The sequence below is a fragment of the Phocoena phocoena genome, chromosome 19 (genome assembly GCF_963924675.1).
Source record: "Phocoena phocoena chromosome 19, mPhoPho1.1, whole genome shotgun sequence".
NCBI lineage: Eukaryota > Metazoa > Chordata > Mammalia > Artiodactyla > Phocoenidae > Phocoena > Phocoena phocoena.
Window position 1 is genome coordinate 48,755,161 of NC_089237.1, and position 14,859 is coordinate 48,770,019.

Consider the following 14,859-nt stretch of genomic DNA (forward strand, 5'->3'; position numbering starts at 1 on the left):
TTTAAATGCCGTTCACACCAGACCTTTCTCAGCGGAGGATTAGGTCAAACCATATTAAACTGCCGTTTTTGTAGGTCAAAACTGGCTTAATTTCCGCAATTGCCTACGGCTCAACCCAGTAATAGAGCGGGTCAGGGCAAAGTGGGAGGGGCTGGAACCTGAGCTGGGACGAATCTGGACATTCATTGGGCTCAGGAAATGTCAATCACCTGTGCTCCTGAATGAAGACGCAGACGCTGGGCGGGGCCCCCCAAAGCCTAAGGCCCTTGGGTGGTGGGACGGGGTGGAGGAGGGTCGGACCTTGCCCAGGTCACCTGGCGGCTCTCGGAGGCAGCGGAGGAGGGTGGAGGAGATTTTATTTGAGGAACAGAAGCAGTGAAGGTAGTTATCCACGTGGTATAGTCACGCAAAAACGTGGCAGTTTCTTTGTCTTCGCAGAATAGCAAACGCATTCACTAATCCAGTCACCAATTCATAAGCGTTTAGTACTTTAAAAAACTGTATAAATACAACTGCAGCGTCAGGGGAATGTTTTACCTACTTAGGAAGACCAAATCTTTTCCAGCCTCCAGGGGCCGCTGGTTTATAATCATTGTGCTCTTTCTAAACCGTGCTCATCAGCTCGGAGCAGGCACCTGGCCCGCACCCCGCCCCCTCTTGCCTTCCACGCCCAGCCTCCAGCAGGGGCTTGAGAGCAAAGTCCCTGTGAGTTCTCCGAGAGACAGGGCCCTGGCGGCTCCACGCCGGGCTCTGTGTTCACTTCTGTCTCACGTTTACACGGCCTGGGAGGGGGATGTTGACTTCTCCACTGCTGGGCTGGTGCTCAGAGAGGTGGAGTTAGTAACCCAAGGCTGCACAGTGAGCAAGCAGCGGAACTGAGATTTGAGTCGGGGCCCTGCCCCCACCCTTCCCTCCCAGTCCCCCTGACTCTGGGCAGTGGTGGGGATTGGATTGGGGAATTCACCTTATCTTTTCCTCCTCCCAGCCTCCACCCACTGCCAAGCTTGTGGCGTCTGAGCCGGTCCCTTTTCTGGGCCTGCTGGACCCATCTGCCTCCCGCCCCCACCCCACCTCCGGCTTTGTTGAGCCGGGGATGCATGCTGCCCCCCGCGTGTCTCCTTCAGTCTTCGTCGGCTGCCTGCTGCTGTCTGCACCCGTGTTTGGCTACCTGGGCGACCGACACAGCCGCAAGGTGACGCTGAGCTTAGGTATCCTGCTCTGGTCAGGAGCAGGCCTTTCCGGCTCCTTCATCTCCCCCCGGGTAGGTACCCTCACCCCTTCCCAGGCCCCCGGGGGACCCGCCCCCACCTTCTTCCTCCCTGATCCAGCCCCAGCAGAGCTGCTTCTGCTCCATTGCAGGCTCCAGGCTGGCTCGGGGATTGTCTTCTAAGGGCTGAGAGAGGGGCCTTCTGAACAGGCTGTTGGACTTTCTTAACAGGGGCCTTCCTCTCTGGCATCTCCCGCTGCTGCCCATGGCTTCACTTCCGCCCGACTGTGCTGGGGCTGGGGGTGAGGGTAACTGCTACTGTCTGTGGGACCTGGCCTGGTTAGCACAGATGATGCCCAGGAAGAGGGCTACTCAGGGCAGGGGGTTGGGGGTGGCTGTGGACACCAGCAGGGGGCACCCGTGTGGTTTGGGGAGCCTGGACTGGGAGGATAATGAGGTGTCTGGGGCCCTGATCTCCCTCTCCTCCCCTGGGGCACGTGTCACCAGATGCCCTCGGGTCCCTCTGACAAATCCTCAGGTCCCCTTGCCCAGAGGGTGATTTCTGGAACTCACTGCAGTCTTGTGCCTGTTTGCCCAGTACTCCTGGCTCTTCTTCCTGTCCCGGGGGGTGGTGGGCACTGGCACTGCCAGCTACTCCACCACTGCGCCCACTGTCCTGGGAGACCTCTTCGTGAGGGACCAGCGAACCCGAGTGCTGGCCATCTTCTACATCTGTATCCCTGTTGGAAGGTTAGTATTACCCTGGATCCACTTCCCTGGGTGCTAAACTGAGGCCCAAAGGAGTCAGAACAGGAGCCGGGCTGGATGGAGGAGACATCAGAGCAGAAAGGCTTGGAATCCCAACTCTACCCTTTCCTCACTGTGTCACTTTACCTCTCTGAACCTCAGTTTCCTCATCTGTAAATGGGGCCAATAACACGAACTGACAGGCTATGGTGGGAGTTAGAGATACGTAATGAGGACGCTCCCTACATGCTAGTACACTCCAGGAAGGGGTGAGAAATAGCGACGCAGCAGTGTGGTTTGCACAGGGAGGGGCCAGCCCTGGGAGGGGAGGCAGACAAATGTCTTAGGGTTGGGCCATGCACTCCATAGTGGGGTAGGACAGAGTGGGTTTTGCAGTCAGGCCCCTGAGCTCTGACTCAGGTTTCCTGAAATCTCCTGATTTGGGCAGGGCTGAGACTTGGGGAGGTGGGGTGGGTGGTGCCCAGATAGAGAGACAGTGGATGTTTGGGATGGGCCTGGGGCCAGAGGTCACCTGTGACTTGACCAAGGGCAGTGGACATCTGGGCCTCACGTGGCTCACTTTTCCCAGTGAAAAAGGCAATGAGCTGCAGAGAGCCGGCTCCCTGGGGTCGGGGCACCCCGGCTCAGGCTGGCCTTGGGGCCTCAGGGCTGCCTCCCTTCCCTCACTGCCCATTTCCCCTGCCCCCTGTCGCAGTGGTCTGGGCTAAGTGCTGGGGTCGGGGCACCCCGGCTCAGGCTGGCCTTGGGGCCTCAGGGCTGCCTCCCTTCTCTCACTGCCCATTTCCCCTGCCCCCTGTCGCAGTGGTCTGGGCTACGTGCTGGGGTCGGCTGTGACGGAGCTGACCGGGAACTGGCGTTGGGCCCTCCGAGTGAGTCCAGCTTCCTTTTCTTCCCTCCGCTTTCCCCCTGGGCCGGCAGGGACTTTCCAGCCTCCAGTGGCCTTTGCCCCTTGGCACAGTATCTGGCGCCATGGGGGGGTGTTCAGACATCAGCAGCTCAGACATTTGGGGCGTCCTGTGGACCACGGCCTCTGGAAGTCGTGCCCCTGGTTCAAATCCCAGCTGCTCAGTTTGCTAGCTTGCAAGTCACCTCCCTCTTGGGGGCCTCACTTTGCCTATCTGTAGAGTGGGGGAGTAAAGTCTGCCTTATGGAATCTTGAGGATTAATGAGACAAGGGATAGGAAGACACTAGGGCAGGGCTGGTGTGGCAGATGGAGGTGTGGGCCTGGAAAAGGGACAGTTATTGGGGCAGCAAGTACTCAACAGTCAGGGTCAGTGTAGTCAAGCCTCCAGGTCTCAACCATGTCAGGCTCACAGGTCCCAATAGAGTAGTGTCTGAATAGGACAGACAGGTGTTAAGTCAAACCCCAAGGGGACCCTGCTCCCCAGAGAGGCTGTCCTCTCAGGGGTGAGGGGGTCAGAAACAGTGGTTTGTCACGCTCTGGGTATAACCAGCTCCCAGGAAGTGAGTCCCTCGCCAGCCTGGATCACAGAGTTCAGTCACTGCCAGGATCTCCTGGGTTGCAGGAGTGTGTGGTCCTGAGCTTCTTGGGCCCTCCTGTCCCCAGATCATGCCCTGCCTGGAAGCCGTGGCCTTGATCCTGCTTATCGTCCTGGTTCCAGACCCACCCCGGGGAGCTGCTGAGAAGCAGGGGGTGGTGACCATTGGGGGCCCAAGGAGCACCTGGTGTGAGGACGTCAGATACCTGGGGAGAAAGTGAGTGTCCCTGCCCCTCCCTGCATGTCACTGAAAACCCCTCTGTCTGCCCCGGCATCACTGACTTCCTTCCCTACACCTCCAGAGAACCCTCCCCAACTGCCCCAGTGTTCACAACCCTCTTCCTTCTCTGAGCTCCCACTCACCGACTGAGATGCCCCTCCCCCACTCGGAGGCCCCCTCCACCTAGCCATGTGTTGGAATACGGGCTGGGAGAGAGGGAGGAAGACACTGTGAGCTCCAGCCTTGGCTCTGCCCTGCCTTATCCCAGAGTGACCTGAGACTTGGAGCCTCACTTACCTCATTTATTCAGTGGACATAGTTCTCCAGCTTTGCCGGCTTCTCAGGGTCACTGGGAAGATGCCCGAGTGAATCACTCACCTCTCTGAGCCTCACGGGAAAGCATCCCTCCTCTGTTCCAGGCATGGTCGGGGAGGCAGACAGGAGTCACCCACATGGGCGGGTCTCATGATTTACCAAAATATGGGGCACGGGCAGGACCCCACTCTCTTTGTTACAGACCCACGAGCCGAGTGGAGGGCGCTCAGAGGAGGGTGGGGCAGCACAGACAGCTTGCTGGAGAATGTGATGTTGGATTTGGGTCCGTCAGGCTGGGGAGACTTGGTCAGGCAGAGAGGAGGGAGGAAGGAACAGCAGGAGGGAAGGTGCGGAGGTGGGAGGGGCAGGCTGCTTAGGGAGTGTCGGGAAGGATCTGGAGCCACCTGAGTGCCCAGGAGAGGGGGGAGTGGGGCGGTAGGAGGCCCCCGCAGCCCCAGCCCTCTCCCGGGTCAGATCATCTTCTCTTACAGCTGGAGTTTTGTGGGGTCGACCCTTGGAGTGACAGCCATGGCCTTTGTGACTGGAGCTCTGGGCTTCTGGGCCCCCAAGTTTCTGTTCGAGGCCCGTATGGTACACGGGCTGCAGCTTCCCTGCTTTCGGGAGCCGTGCAACAGCCAGGACAGGTGAGGAGGGGTGTCTGGGTGCCCGGCTCAGGGGGGCTCTTGATGCGGAAGTTCTCAGGAGGTTCTGAGCCCCCAGATTCAGCCTCTGTGGGCTCATGGAGCTCTGGGCAGACACTGGGACTTGGGGGCCCGCTGGCAGGTGGCAGACCTGGCTTTAGCTTGGGCAGAGCCCCTGCTGCTCTGAGCGGCCACAGGCAGCTCCCTTGTTCTCTCCGGGCCCCAGTCCCTGTCTTTCTGCTCTTGGGCTGCTATGGGGGTCCAGAAAGCACTTGCAGGTGGGTGAGGCTTCTGTGGGGCCTGTCCTTCGGAGGGACCCGTAGTGTGAGGTCGTCCCATTCTACAGATGGCAAACTGAGGCACTGGGATGCTTCATTACTTCTCTGGTTTAGGGATTTCACACATGCATTTGTATGTTCTCTGCCTCATTTGAGGCGCTGACAGTCCTGGGAAAGCTGCTCTTCTCACCCTGCTGTTCTCCTGTCCCCCCAGCTGACCCTGTTCTCCAGGGGCTCCGTGACCTCCTGATGGAGCGGGCATGTCTAATCCTCTCTTATTTGCTTCCTCCTTCTCCCTGCTGATGCTTTCCAGTCTCCTGGAGGACCCCTTCTCCTCCCTGATCCTGCCCCGATGGGTTTCTCAGAGTTCCTCAGGGCTCCGTGTTCTCCCCTGAGGCCTCAGTGACACTAGTTCTCTGCCGGCAGCATTGACATCCCTTCTCCCCAGCCTCCTCTCTTGCCTCTGCCTCCCTCCCTGATGCCCAGGGAGAGCTTCGTGTCATTTCCAGAATGTCCCCTGCTCCGTCACTTGTCTCTGCCTTTGCCCAAGGTGTGCCCTTTGCCCATAGCTACCTTCCCTTTTCTCATGATTACTTCTTATAAGCCTTAACTTTAAGTTCAGGCCCTATTCTAAGCCCTTTACATGAAGAACCCTCTGAGGTTTTATAATAATAAACCCTAGTATTCGTGTATTACAAACGAGGAGGCGGAAGATCAGAGAGGTTTAAACAAATTGTCCAAGGTCACACAACTCGAGGAGCAGAGCCAGGATTCAAACCCATCTGACTCCAAAGCTTCTGCTCTTGAGCTCCAGGTACTGTTGCCTCTGGAGACTGCTTGGTGCTGTTAATTGGCTTGAACATCTCCCCACCAGCTGGCGTACAGTGGGTGCTCGAGCAGCATCCAGTAAGTGAATGAATGAATGAATGCATCAAAGGATACTGTGATTTTTTTTTTTTTTTTTTTTTTTGCCACACCAAGCAACATGCAGGATCTTAGTTCTCTGACCAGGGATTGAACCCATGCCTCCTGCAGTGGAAGCGTGAACTCCTAACCACCGGACCGTCAGGGAAGTCCCAGGATATTGTGATGTTTATCCTGGCTCTACAGCTAGATTCTTGGATCTCCCCAGAGGCAAAGACTGAGTCCTAAAAGTCCCACTGCAGCTTGAAAAAGTGGGGAAAAACCAGGTCTCCATCCCACTTCAGGCATTGACTGGCTGTCTGTTCCTGGGCCAGTGATTTCCCCATTGTCTGCTTCAGCTTCTTGCTCTAACTCAGCTTATTCCCAGAACCTGGCTGAGAAACTGTGTTAGGGTCCTGGGGCTGATGGAACGAATGACCACACACTTGGTAGCTTCAAACAACAGAAACTTTTCCCATAGTTCTGGAGGCCAGAAGTCCATAATGGTTTCGCTGGACCAAAACCAAGTTCAGCAGGGCCACACTTTCGCTGGCGGCTCTCGGGGAGAATCCTTCCTTGCCTCTTCCAGCTTCTGGTGGCTGCTGGCGGTCCTTGGTTGTGGCCGCATCACTCCAGGCTCAGCATCCACGGTCCCGTTGCCTTGTCCTCTATGTCTCAGATCTCCCTCTGCTTCCCTCTTATAAGGACGTTTGTAATTGCATTTAGGGCCCACCAAAAAATTGGAGGATAATCTCCCTACCTCAAGAACATTAATGTAATCACATCTACAAAGTCTGTTTTGCCATATAAGGGAATATACTGTCACAGGTTCCAGAGATAGATGTCTTCGGTTGCGGGGCATTATTCAACCTACCACAGGGTCCTGGTGTTCGGGTTCTGCACAGACCCTAGCTGTTAATACACCCTCCATAGTTAGGATAAGCCCGCAGGTGAGGGTGGGGCGGGAGCAGGAAGCTGCAGGACACAGGATTCTAGCTCAGCCAGAGGGAGAACTTCCAACGTACAGAGCGGGGCCCAGATGGAAGGGGCAGCATTAGGCTAATGAGCTTCCCATCCCTGGGGGCATGTAAGTAGGAGTTGGATAGCTGCTTGCCAGGGCCATTGTACAGAGGGTCAGCATAGAACTTGCAGGCTTTAAGGACCCTCTTGGCTCAGTCTGATTCTGGGAAGGCTTTGTGGGGGTGGGGACATTTTGTGGTAGGTGTGTCCTCTGGCCACACCTCTGCTCAGGGGCACTGGGGGTCCCCCATCTACACCGCCTGTTTGAATAAGCAATCCTAAGTCTTAGAAAGGTCTCGAGACCCTGCCAAGGCTGGCTCAGACTGGGACTCAGAGGTAGATAGCCTTCATCCAGGATTTGGGGTCACTTGACTGGGCTGAGCCGGAGCCTGGTACAGCTTGCAAGGCTAGGAAGGTTCGGTGAGCACCTTTAAGCTGCCTAAGGACACACATGCTTTGTTTGGAAGCAGAGGGCCAGGAGACCCTGGCTCTGCCAATGTGGGGCTGTGTGGCCTCGGACAGGTCTCTGCCCTCTCTGGGCTTTACACAATCTCCTATAAACCACGGGGATGGGGCAGGGAAATAAACCCATTAGTCCTCAGCCTGTGGGACGGACATTTCACAGAAGTTATTTAGGGGAGACGTAGTTTTTCGTGGCACTCAATTTGTCAGTAACCATAGTCTTGCGTCTGTCATGTTCTTACCTCTTGGTGGGAGCCACGGAGGTAATATCAGGCACCTGGCACTTTTGGAAAGGTTTGGGTCTGGGAGGGGATCCTGGCCAGGTGGAGAATGGTGGGTGGGGGCAGTGGTGCTCCAGGCCGAGGGAAGAGTGTGGGCCAAGGCAGGGAAGCCAGAAAGTGTAGGGCGAGTTTAGAGAATTTCCAGTCATTTGTGCAGAGTGAGGGAAGGAGAAAAGAGGGGAGGTTACACAGGTCAGCAGGGGCCAGTCCTGCAGTGCTGGCTGGGAGCCTGCCCTGAGGACAACAGGGAGCCACTTAGGGGCTGGAAAGGTCCTAGTTACCTTCGTTTTTTCAAGAGTTCACGCTAGTCAGTCTCAGCATCCCTTTGGGCTTCTTTAAAAGGAGGCTTGGGGGCTTCCCTGGTGGCGCAGTGGTTGGGAGTCCGCCTGCCGATGCAGGGGACGCGGGTTCGTGCCCCGGTCCGGGAGGATCCCGCGTGCTGCGGAGCGGCTGGGCCCGTGAGCCGTGGCCGCTGGGCCTGCACGTCCGGAGCCTGTGCTCCGCAGCGGGAGAGGCCACAGCGGTGAGAGGCCCGCGTACCGAAAAAAAAAAAAAAGGAGGCTTGGGGGACTTCCCTGGTGGTCTAGTGGTTAAGAATCTGTCTTCCAATGCAGGGGACGTGGGTTCGATCCCTGGTTGGGAAACTAAGATCCCACATGCCGTGGGGAACTAAGCCCGCATGCCACAACTACTGAGCCACAACTAGAGAGCCCACGTGACGCAACTAAGACCCGACGCAGCCAAAAATAAAATGAATAAATATTAAAAAAGGAGGCTTGGGCCCATCCTTTGGGCTAGACCAGGAGGATGAAGGTGTATATTCACATCCTGTTGCTTAGTAGCTGGGTAATCTTGGACTCAACCTTTCTTTCTTTTTTTTTTTTTTTTTTTTTTTTGTGGTACACAGGCCTCTCACTGTTTTGGCCTCTCCCATTGCGGGGCACAGGCTCCGGACGCACAGGCCCAGCGGCCATGGCTCACAGGCCCAGCCGCTCCGCGGCATGTGGGATCCTCCCGGACCGGGGCACGAACCCGTGTCCCCTGCATCGGCAGGCAGACTCTCAACCACTGCGCCACCAGGGAAGCCCTCTTTCTTTCTTTTTTTAAAAAATATTTTGTTTATTTATTTATTTGGCTGCACTGGGTCTTTGTTGAGAGACGCGGAATGTTCGTTGCCACGTGTGGGATCTTTGTTGTGGTGTGCAGGATCTTTAGTTGCAGCATGCGAACTCTTAGTGTGGCATATGGGATCTAGTTCCTTGACCAGGGATCGAACCTGGGACCCCTGCATTGGGAGCACGGAGTCATAGCCACTGGACCACCAGGGAAGTCCTGGCCTCAACCTTTCTTAACCTCACCTGTTTCAGCTGTCCACCTGGGAATTCTGGGAGAGATCAGTGAGCCATTTGGTTAATATCTCTTGTTCCAGGCTCTATGCTCCCAGCCTAGAGTCAAGAAAGTAAACCGAACCTGGTTTCTGTTCTCCAGCAATTCACAGCCTAGTGAATAACCTTGATGATAGAGACATGGAAGATGCTATGGGAACTGAAGGGGGTGAACAAATCAGCAGAGGGACAAGGGAAAGCATCCTCAAAGAGGGGACCTTTGTGATGGGTCTTGAAGGATGCATAGGAGTTCGGTAGGTAGAGAAAACCAGTGAAGGGTGTTCCAGATGGAAGAATAAAAGTATGAAGTGGGGACAGCAACTAGTCTGGGGACTGAGGAGGATGGAATTGGGGTTTGTGGTTGAGGTCACCCAGAGTCAGATCATGAAGGACCATGTATACCACAATGAGCTGGAACCAAATCTGGTGGGTGTTTAAGAGCTGGTGGAGAATTTTAGGCAGGGAGTGGGCAGGGGCATAGTCAGATCTGTGTTCTAGAAAGCATCCTCTGGGGGACCTGTATGGAGGTTGTCCTAGAAGGACAGGTTTCTACAGGAGGGAGGTGCAAGAGGGACCAAGTGGAGTTGAAATGGGTCTAGGAGTAGGTGGCAAAGGTAGTGAAGTTAAGAGGGGGCTACTTGAGAGGTGTTCAGAAACAGAGTGTCGAAGGATGGACTCAAGGAGGGAGGGTGTGTGGGACTTCACTGGCAGCCCAGTGGTTAAGACTCCGCGCTTCCACTGCTGGGGGCATGGGTTTGACCCCTGGTTGGGGAACAAAAAAAAAGAGAGAGAGGGAGGGTGTGTACAATGCCGGTGTATCATAGGAGCTCGATAAATAAATGCTCACTTACCTGCATTCCATTAGTATTGGGGCCTGGAAGGCGAGAAGGTTGGGGCCGGTGTGGGACTGTAGAATTAAGATTTCTGAGTGGGGCAGTTTTAGGTGGTGAAACAGTGGAGGAGATTGCTGGCAATGAGGCAGGCTGGGAGCTGGGGTGCTGGGGTGCTAGGAAGATCACCCACATGGCCAGTGGCATCCCCAAGATGAGGCAGGAAAGAGGATGGGACGGGTAGGGGAGTACGTGGATCCCAGAGCAGGGTCCCAAGGACCCACGAGCATTGGTTAGGAGGGAGGGGAAGGGGCCCACAGCCACACTCTCTGTAGGTACCTGAGCACGCACTGGGGGGTAGGCGGCCGGACCCCTATCCTGATGCCACCGGCTGACCAATCCCTCTCTGCTCTTTTCCATCAGCCTGATTTTTGGGGTACTGACTGTTGTGACTGGCCTTGTTGGGGTCATCCTGGGAGCAGAGGCTTCAAGGAGATACAAGAAAGTCAACCCAAGGGCTGAGCCCCTCATCTGTGCTGCCAGCTTGCTTACTGCAGCCCCCTGCCTCTACCTGGCTCTCATCCTGGCCCCGACTACCCTCCTGGCCTCCTATGTAAGTGAGGGCCCCTTTGGAGGTGGGAGTGGGGTGAGGTGGGTAGGGAACTCCTGTTTCACATAGGCTTACACTGTGCCAGGTCTTCACGTACATTACATTTATCCTTCCGGGTGGAGCTTTGTTATCCCCATTTAACAGATGAGTAAACTGAGGCTTACCAAGAGTAACACAGCTAGGGGCAGAACTGGGATTTGAGCCTAAGCCTTTCTGAAGTGTGTCCTCTGAGCTCCTGGTTAATACTTTGATTGGAGATAATGAGACCCCTTTATTCCCAGGACATGTTTTGAGTCCAAGAAGAAATAGGGTAATTCTCCCCAGGTTACAGATGACGAAAGTGAGGTTCAGATTGGCCATAGCCAGTGCGGACACTGCTTTAAAGGTGACGGTATTAAGGATACCGGATCTTCCAGATCCATGTCCCATCACATCCCTTCATGTGCCTCACACTCCGGTTATACCAGTGACAGGTGCTCACATCTCCCAGCCTTTGCTTGTGTCCATTCCCTCCGCCAGGGGCACCGTTCCCCTCTTCTGTGCATCCTAAAGTCGTTCTGCTGTAAGACCCAACTCAAAGGCCACCTCCTCCAAAACCTTCCCAGACTACTCTATGCTCACATCAGAATTCACTGGGGCTCCGTGCATGTTTGGGTCTCATCAGGCGTCCTGGTGTATCCATATCCATACATACACTTATATGTGTGCTGCTGTATCCCTGGCTCTCCAGAGCCCTGGCCCTGGTTGTCCCACCTGATGGGAAGGAGCCACTGATACTGGGAAGATGGCGCCAGCCTAGCCCCAGCTAGACTGGTTCAAGCTTCCTACCCCTCCACTCCCACTCCCTGGTCCTAAGGCCCTGGGGACCCACCACTGTGGACATGGAAGCCCCTGCATGTGTGGGTGGGGTTCACAGAGCAGGCTGGACTCAGAAAGCAAATCAATAACAGCTTTATTGTTCCCTGACCAGTTTGAGTGGGTCTCTCCCCCATGACCAGACCCCATAGCTTTTCTTTCTTTTTAAATTTTTTACATTTAATTTTATTTATTTATCTTTGGCTGCATTGGGTCTTGGTTGCTGCGCGCGGGCTTTCTCTAGTTGCAACGTGCGGGCTTTCTCTAGTTGCAGCGAGCAGGGGCTACTCTTCGTTGCAGTGGGCGGGTTTCTCATTGCGGTGACTTTTCTTGTTGCTGAGCTTCAGTAGTTGTGGCACGCGGGCTCAGCAGTTGTGGCTCGCGGGCCCTAGAGCACAGGCTCAGTAGTTGTGGTGCACAGGCTTAGTTGCTCCGTGGCATGTGGGATCTTCCTGGAACAGGGATTGAACCCGTGTCCCCTGCATTGGAAGGCGGATTCTTAACCACTGCGCCACCAGGGAAGCCCCCACCATAGCTTTTCCAGTTATACTCATGAAGCCCAGTCTCATTTAAATCAAAACTTTTGTTCTGCTTCCAAATAAAGCTTCTATCCAGGTCCAGAAAATTGCACTGGGGAGAGGGGGAGCTCTACTTGGTTGGATTCTCCTTACTCCATCTCTGTCCTTTGTCCCCAAGACCATGGCTCCCCCGGGATCCTGACCGCTCCAGGGTTGGGCAGGCCAGCAAAGATGACCGGAAATGGGCCAGGTGTTATCGGTGTCTGGCGTTGTTTTGCTGACTGTCAGTGCCCTCCTTGTGGTAGATGCCCAGATGTTGGCTGACTCCTCTCTTGGGAGCACTTTTGTGGGTTCTGGGGGCCTCGGGTCCCAGCATTTGCATTGTCCAATTCCCTGGTGCAGGAGACATCGTCACCTGTGTACTGTCGCAGCTTCCCTCCGCTCCTTTCCAGGGTTGCCCTTCCAGCTCTTCCTCCTGGGCCCTGTCGCCCCAGGCAGGCACCCCATGGGGCTCCCCTCTTGTGACCCTCAAGCCTGTCTCCTCTCCATGGTTTCTGTTTGACCCCCGGATGTGCTCAGGATGTAGCTGCCCCTACTGCTGCCCTTGTACATCCTCCTGTTCCCAGGTGACATGTGTTGGGGTGTCCTGAGGATGCTCTTTGTAGATGCACCCCAGGTGGCCCTGGTGTAGGAAAGTGCATTTTTTTGGCATCCAGCCAGGGAGAAAGCCCAGTGTCCTTCCTGACAGGCACTGCGCTTTCTGTGGGTGGGCCACCCGAAGCCCCTCACTCAGCTTTCTCTTCAAATAAATCCTCCCCAGCCTGGGTCTCCAGCCTTCTTCTGTATAAGCTGGGGGGCCACGTGGGATGGTTCCCTTTCTCTCTCTGAGTCCTGAGGTGTGTCTTGTGCCTCTTTTAAGGTGTGGGCGCTTCTCACCAGTGTCGTCAGCCTTGGTTGAGTTTCCGCTGAAGTTCCTGGGGAATAGACAAGTCCTGTTAACATTCCCTTCTGCACGTGCTCTTATTTAGTCCTTACAGTGCCCTCCTCGGAAAGGGTTTTTCTCATCCCCACTTGACAGATGGGAAAACTGAGGCCCAGAGACAGCAACACAAAGAGTAGGACAGATAAACCTCTAACGCAGCTCCGCAGACTCCAAAGTCTCTGTCCTTCATGCCGCACTGACCCTTGTCACCCCCATGGGAAAGAAACAGAGGCTGGTGTACACCAGGCACTAATAAATACCTTAATGCTTATTGACTGGGACCGTCATCTCCAGCTGGTGGGGACTGAATGGGCCTGACCTTGCAGGGAGGCTGAGGCCTGGGCAGATGGAGGCCCCATTTAAGGCCTGTCACTGCATTGGCTGGGCCCGCGGACCACCTGCCAGTTCCGCTTCTGCCACTGTCTTGCTTGGCTCTGGGAAGCAGCTCCTTGGCTGTGTTTCGGGGACACAGCTGTCCCCCGCCCCATAGCCTGGCACATCTCCAGAGCTGGATGGCTCATCTAGAAATGACATTGCATCTTGGCTGACAAAGCCAGCTGGAGAATCTCTTCTCTAGGCCGGCCCTGGGATGCGAGGGACTGCAGGGCAGGAAGGCTGGCAGGGCTGGGATGTGTCCATCGTCCAGTGCTGGGAAGCTGCTCTTCTTTGTGGCTCGTGTTTGGGCTGGGCAGGATCCCCAGCGACCAGAGCTCCAGCCTTCCAGAAGTGATGCGGTTCTTTCTGGACCCCCTGACCAGACCCCCCTCCTCCATGGCTCTGTGCTTCTGAGATTCAGGCTCTAGCTCCCCCCATCCCCGCACCCCCGCACCCCTGACCACTAACACCAGTCATAAATCTTCTTTTTTTTTGCGTTATGCGGGCCTCTCACTGTTGTGGCCTCTCCCGTTGCGGAGCACAGGCTCCGGATGCGCAGGCTCAGCGGCCATGGCTCACGGGCCCAGCTGCTCTGCGGCATGTGGGATCTTCCCAGACTGGGGCACGAACCCGTGTCCCCTGCATCGGCAGGCGGACTCTCAACCACTGCGCCACCAGGGAAGCCCAGTCATAAATCTTTAACACCTCCAAACTGCCCCTCTTCTCTTGGTCCGCTCTGTCCTGTCCTGGCACACGCCTTGCCGTCTTTCTCTAGGACTGTCCCAAGAGCCCCCATCCTGGTCTCCATGTCTTCCTGCTCCCCCACCACGATCTGTTCTCCCCACACTGCCAGAGGGACACCACAGAAACTTCCCTGCTTGAAAGCCTTGCATAGCTCCTTGGTGCCTCTGGAACTAAGTCTAACTCCTCATCCTGGCGTTCAAGGCTCCTCATGAATGGCCCTGACATCCTTAGTAGCCTTATTCGATGTGGTTCTGCCATGCAGGTCCCTTCCTGATTCCCAGGATATGCCCTGTGCTCTCCACATCCAGGCTCTCCCTCTGTTTCCTCTACTGCCTTCCCTTCTCCATATGCCCGAATCATTCTGGGCCTTCAAGGGAGGCTAGAGCACCATCTCTCCATGGAGCCTTCCTTGATTGCTAGAGGCAACACTCTTTCCCCATACTCGCCGCTCCTCAGCACTGTCTTCCTTGCGTCCTGGTTACTTATGCTCTGACCACGCCCTCCCAGCTGGGCCCAGGTTGGTTCCTATCTTTCTCAGCACTCCAGCCCGAAGCACAGTGTCAGGCACTTGGAGTGGGGTGGGGGTGATCAGCTGTTTGCTGTGTGAATGGTTGAGTGACCAGCTATTTTCATTCATTCATTTATTCAACAGGTATTTATTGAGTGCCTATAAGGGTGGCATGCTAGTTTCAATGCCACAGATATAGCAGTAGATAAAACAGACTAAATTATCTCTGTTTTTAGGGAGCTCCCATTCTAGTTGGGGGAGATAGACAACAGGCAAGATATATAAGTAAAATTCACAATATTGTGAGTTATGGGATATTTAGGGGAACAGTGTTCCAAGCCGAGGGAACAGCAACTGTAAATACCCTGAGGCAGGAGCGTATCTGCTGGGTTTAGGGAACAGCAAGAAGGGCACTGTGGTTAGTGTGGAATGAAAGGAGAAAGGGAAATGAGGACAG

The 14,859-nt window shown here is 55.4% G+C and overlaps 1 protein-coding gene across 1 annotated transcript in view; it reads left to right on the forward strand.

Moving 5' to 3' along the window:
• SPNS3 (SPNS lysolipid transporter 3, sphingosine-1-phosphate (putative)) overlaps positions 1-14,859 on the forward strand; it is a 66,416-nt gene that overhangs the window by 26,512 nt on the left and 25,045 nt on the right. Inside the window, exons 5-10 of the mRNA XM_065898048.1 lie at positions 1,125-1,261; positions 1,806-1,957; positions 2,778-2,844; positions 3,544-3,692; positions 4,502-4,654; positions 10,234-10,423. Coding sequence (XP_065754120.1) covers positions 1,125-1,261; positions 1,806-1,957; positions 2,778-2,844; positions 3,544-3,692; positions 4,502-4,654; positions 10,234-10,423 — 848 coding nt within the window. The remainder of the gene's footprint in view (positions 1-1,124; positions 1,262-1,805; positions 1,958-2,777; positions 2,845-3,543; positions 3,693-4,501; positions 4,655-10,233; positions 10,424-14,859) is intronic.